This window comes from Notolepis coatsorum, assembly GCF_963971535.1.
Source record: "Notolepis coatsorum genome assembly, chromosome: 5".
Taxonomy (NCBI): Eukaryota; Metazoa; Chordata; class Actinopteri; order Aulopiformes; family Paralepididae; genus Notolepis; species Notolepis coatsorum.
In genome coordinates, this window is record NC_140169.1 from 169,026,234 (window position 1) to 169,034,608 (window position 8,375).

Here is an 8,375-nt window from a genome sequence, read left to right on the forward strand (position 1 = left end):
ATTTTGGACAGAAAAATTTGTCTTAAACATTTAAAGGGGAACTATCTTATAAATGGCCTTTTTCAGTGTTTAGCATTGTTTCCTAGCTATGTGGACTTATATTAATATGATCTATGTCTCTAATTCTCATATTGGCGCATTCTTCCAATTCTCCTCTCACAATATTCACCCTCACTGAACTGAGTCATCTGAAAATGTGCTGATTTGTGATGTCAGAGAGACACCGCTGCATGATAATGTTCAGGCGGTGGTTCAGGTTTACCATTGTGGTTGGAGCCCAGGCTCAAAACGGCTTAAGATCTTCATGTAGAAAAATGCTGTTTTTGAGGACTTGATTAGAAACAAACAAACAAACAAACATACAAAACAATGAATTAAAAAAAATAAAAAATTACAGAGTTGTTCCATAAACTCACAGGAATTGTGTAAAAGTGCCCAAATAGTGAAAGAAATAGTAAAATAGTTCCCATTTAAATTGACCAACCATAGACCGTTTTTATTCCAATCAAGGCAAGAAGGCTAGTGGTATGTGCTATATGACATATTATTTTATAATACAATTATAACATTGTAGGCTACAGTACAAATATTATATACAGTACAATTATATTACTATTATAAAACTAATATTATTTGCTCCACCTTAGTACACAATGGAAGGGACAGTACACAAGGGAAATGGTGAAGAAGTGGAGGAAGGAGAAAATGCAGATGATTGTATGGAGAGAAACGATGAAGAAGTTGAGGAAAGAGAGAATGCTGATAATGCTATGGAGAGAAATGATGGTGACACAACAACAAATAACTTGAATGCTCTCCTGTTGCCATTAAAATATCCCACTGATCCAGTCCATGTTCAGAAGCACAGCATAGACCACCACTCTGATAGATTTGTTGAGTTTTGTTGCTCTATTGGACCTTGTCAACCAGTTCTACTTCTAACGTATCCAAAGACAGAGGGGCGTTCATTCCACAGGGAGTGGTATCAAGATAATCACTGCCTAGAATATTCTATGGAAAGTGATTCTATGTTTTGTTTTGGTTGCCGACTTTTCTTGAAAGAGAGAAAATATGATAATAAAGCAGCTTGGAGAACAGGGGGAGTTAACAATTGGAGAAAAGGCTCAGAGAAAATTAAGGAGCATAAACAAACAGAAGCACATATGGTAAGCATGGTAAGATGGAGCAACTTCAAACAGAGACCACTGAAAGAGGCTTTCAGGAGGGCAGACGTAGAAGGCCAAGCCAAAAGAGAACAGGGACGACAAAGAAACAGGGAGCTAATGACAAGACTGGTAGACATCACATTGTATCTTGCACAGCAAGATGGGGCGTTCATGGGTCATGATGAAAGTGGTACATCTTTGAACAAAGGTAATTTCCTTGAACTTCCTACTTGCAAAATATGACTCCACCATCAAAATGCACCTTGATAAAATCAATCACATCCAGTCTCAACAGAAAAAACCACAGACATCACTGTTGTCCTACAAGACACAGACTGACATAATCAGTGCCCTTGCCACCTATGTCAGAAGAGTAATTCTCAAAGAAATGGAAGATTCCAAAATATTCTCCATTCTCTTGGATGAGACAACTGATGTTTCTCATGTCGAACAAGTGTCCTTTGTTGTTCGCTTTGTCCATCAGATGGAAATCAAGGAGAGATTTTTACAAGTTTGTGATGTGAGTGGAACAACAGCAAAATAATTGGAGAATGTTGTGATGACATTCCTTGAGGAGAATGGATTAAAAGTGGAAGACATCAGGGGCCAAGGCTACGATGGAGCCGCAAATATGAGCGGAAGCTACAACGGTCTGCAGTCGCAAATTCAGAGCCACAATGAGAACGCTTTATACGTGCACTGCCATGCCCACTGTCTCAACCTGGTCTTGGTGGAGAGTGCCAAATCAAGCCAGCATTTTGTTCGGTTTTTCAATTTAGTTGAAAATCTGTACACTTTCATATCCAGATCTCCAAAACGCCAGGCTGCGTTTGTGAAAATGCAACAGAACATGTACCCTGGCCGAAGACTCTGTGAACTGAAAAGGCTGTCTGACACACAGTGGGCGTGTAGAGAAGATGCTCTGAGATCCCTGATGAAGGTCCTTTCTTCTGTGGTGAAGCTACTTCAGAACATGGCTGATAGTGATCCACCAGACTCTGCAGCAGGTGATGCCCGGATGCTCTTGCGTAGCATAGATTTTGAATGTATGCTATGCATGGAGATTGCCACACCTGTCTTCAATGAGACTGCTATCGCATCTGCTTCACTTCAGAGAAAAGACCTTGACTTGTCAGCATCATACACCATTGTGGAGGGAGTCATACAAAGAGTGAAAGCAATGAGGAAGGATGAGGAGTTCAAGGTCCTTTTCTCAAAAGCAAAAGGGCAAGCAGGGGCAGCAGGCATTGAGGTGCCAGAAGAAATACCTGGACAAACAAGACGCAGGAAGGTATCTCAAAGGTACAGGTATAGCTCTCAATCTGCTACAGAGGACTACCAAGTCCAAGACTTGGAGGAGCACTACCGGGGAAAGGTGTTCTTTACCTTTCTTGACATACTCTCCCATGAGCTACACCGAAGATTCACAGGGAAGGATGACACGCCTACTGGGTCAATCCTATCAGGTCTTCACTGCCTTACCATCTCAAGTCACTGGAAGGGCATGACAAATGACACAGCTGCTGTATCTGTCAGAGATGTGTGTTTATGATGAATTGAAAATGGGGGACCCTGGTGGAAACAAGACGAAAGTCTTTCTCTGGTCTGCATCCCCTTAACAATTGTATGTATTGAGATGTACTGTACTGTACCCATTCTGCAATCTGTTAATAAACTTTTCAATCAATCAATCAAATGCCAGTTTTATGATGTAGAGGAAGATAATGTTGTCACGAACTCAAATCAAATCAAATCATATCATCTTCATAATGCTCTCCCCTCCAACAATGTCAAAGCTGCACTTAAGTGCCTTAAAGACAATGATGTGGAATATGTTTTCCCAAATATAACCATGCTCCTCAAAACATATGCTACAATACCAGTGACAACTGCTTCAGTAGAGCGATCATTCTCTAAACTGAAGCTGATCAAAACCCAGCTCAGAAACCGATGTGGGGGGAAAAGGCTCTCTGATCTTATGCTGCTTTCAATTGAGAGGGATATCCCAATTGATCATAATGAGGTCATTGACATATATAAACAGAGGACCAAAAGACGAATTCTGCTATGACTCCCCCACCCCCATCTCCCTTCCATTGCAGCAATGGAGAGCCAGCACATACAAATCTGTCCATGAAAATAACCAACATATTTTCATTAGAGGTGATAGAGGAGAGGACAGAGGATGGCAGGAGGGAGGAGTCAGGTGGTACAATATAGTAAGTTTAATGGAGAGAATGGGGAAGATAGGGAGGGGGAGGGAGAGAAAGAGAGGGAGAGAAGGAGAGGACAGGAGGAGAGGACAGGATGAGAGAAGGACAGTAAAGGACAGGAGGAGAGAATGAGAGGACAGGAGGAGAGAAGGAGTGGACATGAGGAGAGAAGGGGAGTACATGAGGAGATAAGGGGAGTATAGGAGGAGAGAAGGGGAGTACAGGAGGAGAGTAGGGGAGTATAGGAGGAGAGAAGGGGAGGAGAGGACAGGAGGAGAGAATGAGAGGAGAGGGGGAGTACAGGAGGAGAGGACATGAGGAGAGAAGGGGAGGAGAGAGAAAGGAAGAAGCTCAACGGCACTCGAATTAACTTTAACTGTTAAACTGTTTTATGAAATAGAAATGTTAAAGGTGTATTGTTCCCTGTGTGTTTTTATCATAGAGGTGTGGTTATACTATTAATCTGGATTGTCTATGTTATTCTAATGTTAATCTTAATCAAGGATGAAGACTATTTCATCATACATGACGCATCATAGCTTTTTGCTTACTGATGGGGTCCCATGTTGTGCAGTAGGTGCCCTTTTTTATTTTCACCCCTGCCCTTCAAACAGCCTGAGTCCGCCACTGCCAACAACACGTTGTTATATTTTACTACAAGTGCTGCTGGAGTTTTGACCTCATAAAACACACACAACTCTTAGCTGTCCATCGTGTTCGATGATGACGCTTGCTCCAGGGATGGGGGGGGGGGGGGGGGGTTTAGCGCCGCTGCCGCTGGTGCCACTTCTCGTCGTGGCCGTTGAGTCCGATCCTTGAGCCGCACACCCGTCCACAGATGGCGCAAGGGAAGCCAGATACCTGGGGGATGCCATCCGCCTGCTGGTGTCGTTGTGTGCGCCTCTCAGATCTTCGGACTCGGTTCGTTTGGTGTATTTGGGAAACTGCAGTGGCACAAGTGACTTGCCAGGCTGATTTGTCGAGTGCCAGAGTTTCAAGCTGCGTGATGTTTGCACACTTTAGGAGGTCCCTGGTGTAGTCCTTAAAGCGTCTCTTTTGGCCTCCAGCAGCCTGCATAAAACACACACAAACACACACACACACAAAATATGAAACCCCTTTTTCTTTCTTTCTTATATTATGATTTATTCTCGGATTCACCAAAGCTTATTCATTGTCCTTGTCCCTCCCCCCTCCTAGGTTTCGTACATTTATGGATTAGCTGTCTTTGAGGACTTCCTGTACGCCACACACTCCGACCCGTCCAAAGGGAGCGCTGCTGCAGAGCTGCTGAAGATCCATAGGTTTAATATCACAGCAGAGCCCAGGACGTTAGCGGCCGGCCTGGGGGATTCTAGAGGCCTCCGCGTTTACCACAAGCTCCTCCAGCCCAAAGGTAAAGGACATCTTTCTTTGCATGTCATGGGTTGAAAGGTGCAGTCTGTAATCCAAATGGATAGCCCCACCATCAAATATTTAATATAGCAACTCTATGATTGATTGATTGACTCTTGATACAAGGACTAACACTAGACAACAGGTCAATGTTTTTTGTATTTGCTGTATTTTGTGAATATTTGTAAAAAACAAAAAAATAAATATTTAAGGTAATGTTTGTGTAAAAAAAAAATGCTATATATATATATATATAGCAGCATATTAAGAACGTTCCAAATAACTTTTTACCCCATCTACAGATCAAATTATTCAAGAATGTTTGTGAATATACCCCATGTTATTATAGTAAAAGTAAATACCTCTGATCAGGGATTTAACCAGGTTCACAATACTACAGATGCAGCACTGACAATTCAAACCACTTCTGCTGCTGTTCTGCTGCTCCTCTGCCACTATAGAACTAGCACTCGGGTGTTATATTTCGGGGGGCTGGTGGCTGGCTCCCAAAGTGAACAAAGGGAGGGTACTTAACTTAAGTGCTCCCCCAGGGAGGGGGTCAGGGGCTACTGCCCTCAGACCACCAAGATAATTTGTATATGGGCAGTCTGACTTGGGGTACTGCCCAGATATTAGTGTTGCAATGCATGATAAGTAAACAGTGAAAAAGCTAAGGAATCGGATGGAGATGGGGCGTTTGGGATGAATACAAATTTAAGATGAAAAAGTCTCCCCGGCCTGTGGGAGGCAGTGGAGGTGTGAAATCTGGCCCGGTCCAGAACAATAGGAGTCACAAAATCAGTTTGGCCCGTGGAGTGGTGGAGCAGCGGCAGAGGAGCAGCAGAGGTTAGATTTTTCAGCGCTGCGTCTGTATGTGCACGACGTACATACATGGATTGATAATGAATCTGGGTTCTGCCTTACAGTCAGGAGTCACGCCTGTGAGACGGATGCGTACGGGAAACCAGGGGGCTGCTCTCACATCTGCCTGCTGAGCGGCAGCTACAAGTCCAGGAGCTGCCGCTGTCGCACGGGTTACAGCCTGGGCCCCGACGGACAGGCCTGCAAAAGTTAGTACTGGTTCCTCACTACCTACTGTACAAGTGCATTGGTTTAGTGCACTTCCTACTTCCTACTTCCGGTTGCTGCTAAACAAGTACAAGTGCATTGGTTTAGTGCATTTCCTACTTCCTAACTGGCTAACGTTATGAGAGCTAACGTTGCTACCTACTGTACAAGTGCATTTGTTTAGTGCACGTCCTACTTCCGGTTGCTACTGAACGGACGTGTTTGTGCGGACCTGTTCTCCCAAACTTTCTTGACTGTTTTAATTTTTCCGTAATTTTTTCTTTAAAGGGGAACTATTTTACTATTCCTAGCACTATTTGGGCAACTTTACACAATTCCTGTCAGTCTATTGAAGACATCTGTAAATTTTTTTTCAAAAAAATGCATTGGTTTATATTTCTAATCAAGTACTCAAAACCATCATTTTTCAGCCCCAAGAAATCAGGCTGTTATGGCCTGGCTCCGCCCACAAGCACTTTGAGTGAAAGTCAGTCCACAGAGAGAGAGAGAGTGACAGTCAGTCGAGAGAGAGAGAGAGAGAGAGAGAGAGAGAGAGAGAGAGAGAGAGAGAGAGAGAGAGAGAGAGAGAGAGAGAGAGAGAGAGAGAGAGAGAGAGAGAGAGAGAGAGAGAGAGAGAGAGAGAGAGGAAGAAAAAAAAGGTGTAAACACTCTGCGTGTCCTCCCGGGAGAGGGAGCCGGGAGGACACGCAGAGTGTTTACAGTTCTCTCTCTCTCGGTTCGGGAGCATGGGCTGTAGCGCAGCGCGGTGGTGGACTTCCTCGAGAGGGAGAGGGAGACAGGCAGAGTGTTTACAGTTCTCTCTCTCTCGGTTCGGGAGCATGAGCTGTCTGTGGCGCAGCGCGGTGGTGGACTTCCTCGAGAGGGAGAGGGAGAGGGAGAGGGAGACACGCAGATTGTTTACAGTTCTCTCTCTCTCGGTTCGGGAGCATGAGCTGTCTGTGGCGCAGCGCGGTGGTGGACTTCCTCGAGAGGGAGAGGGAGAGGGAGACACGCAGAGTGTTTACAGTTCTCTCGCTCTCGCTCGGCGGGCAGCTAGAGGGGGCGGGTGTTATTATGCAAATACGCACCACCTGACGTCCCGAATAGGCTAATTTTCAGATGACTCACTTGAGGGAGGGACATTATTGTGAGAGGAGAATTGGAAGAATGCGCCAAATCGAGAATTAGAGACATAGATCCTATTACTATAAGTTCACATAGCTAGAAAATAACCCTAAACACTGGAAAAGGTCATTTATAAGATAGTTCCCCTTTAAAAAAAAATTTTTTAACCATTGATCTTAACTGATCACTGTGACTTTATTGCTTTTATCGTTATATATGCCTATGTTTGTGTACAGCAACATGACATGTATGAAAGGTGCTTTATAAATACTTACTTACTTACTTACTTACTTACTTACTTACTTACTTACTTACTTACTTACTTACTTACTTACTTACTTACTTACTTACTTACTTACTTACTTACTTACTTACTTACTTACTTACTCTCGCTCACACAAGGGTTGTTGTCATCATAATAATAATAATAATTCATTTATTTTGTATAGCGCTTTTCAATGACCCAAAGTCGCTGACAATAGGCAAAAAATAAATAAAAGAAAAGGAAACATAGAACCACAGGGAAACGGAGAACAGTATGAATACACAATCTTTAATCTTAATCTTAATCTTTCAAAATGTTCAGTTGCTATCGCTATCAGCTCTATCTTTAATCTTTCAAAATGTTCAGTTGGTATCGCATGCACTTATCTGTGTTTCATTATGCTTGTGAGTGCATGCCTATACCAACTGTCCGCCTGTTTTATTGCAACACTACTATCACCGACATCTAAGAAGGGAGATCCCCCCTTGAATGGCCCGTCTAAGGTTTCTCTCCTCCACATTGCCTGTGGTGCATTTTTTCCTATTGCTAGGTTTTAGTGAGTTTCTCCTTACCTTCGCGTGGGGTGTGTCTGGGAGTGTTGCATTTATTTTACATGTTTGGACTTTATGGTGTTCTTGTTTTGTTCTTGACTTATTGTGATGTTTCTTCTTGACTTGTTTAAAGAAGACGTGTCCGGCCCATGGGGACATTAACGTGTGTTGTCGGGCCTTACAAATGTATTTGATTTTATTTGATTCATGGCCTTAGCTCTGGGCTTCCGGGGCTATACATATTCGTTGCTGCTAAATGGACTGCGTTCATATAGCGCTTTTTCCGAATCGCTTCACAGCGTATGTCTCACGTTCACCCATTCACATTCTCACACCGATGGGTGGATATAACCATGCAAGGTGCCAACCTGCTCATGCCAACCTGCCGTTAGGGGTTAAGTGTCTTGCTCAAGGGCACTTCACGACATGCTGCCAGGAGGACCGGGAACCATCCGGTTACCAGACGACCACTCTACCTCCTGAGCCGCTGTCACCTTTAAAATGCCCTTAAGCTAAGTTAGCTAGTTTTTTTTTAAGCTTTTTGCAACTAGACGACCTAAGGAATGGTATCAAGCATGTCAGGAAGGAGGCT

At 43.6% G+C, this 8,375-nt stretch overlaps 1 protein-coding gene across 1 annotated transcript in view; it reads left to right on the forward strand.

Moving 5' to 3' along the window:
* Positions 1–8,375, forward strand: part of lrp1bb (low density lipoprotein receptor-related protein 1Bb) — a gene marked incomplete at its 5' end in the record, with an annotated part of 1,188,884 nt that overhangs the window by 487,155 nt on the left and 693,354 nt on the right. The window contains 2 exon segments of the mRNA XM_084314368.1: positions 4,580–4,775; positions 5,701–5,844. Of these exon segments, the coding sequence (XP_084170494.1) occupies positions 4,580–4,775; positions 5,701–5,844 (340 nt within the window).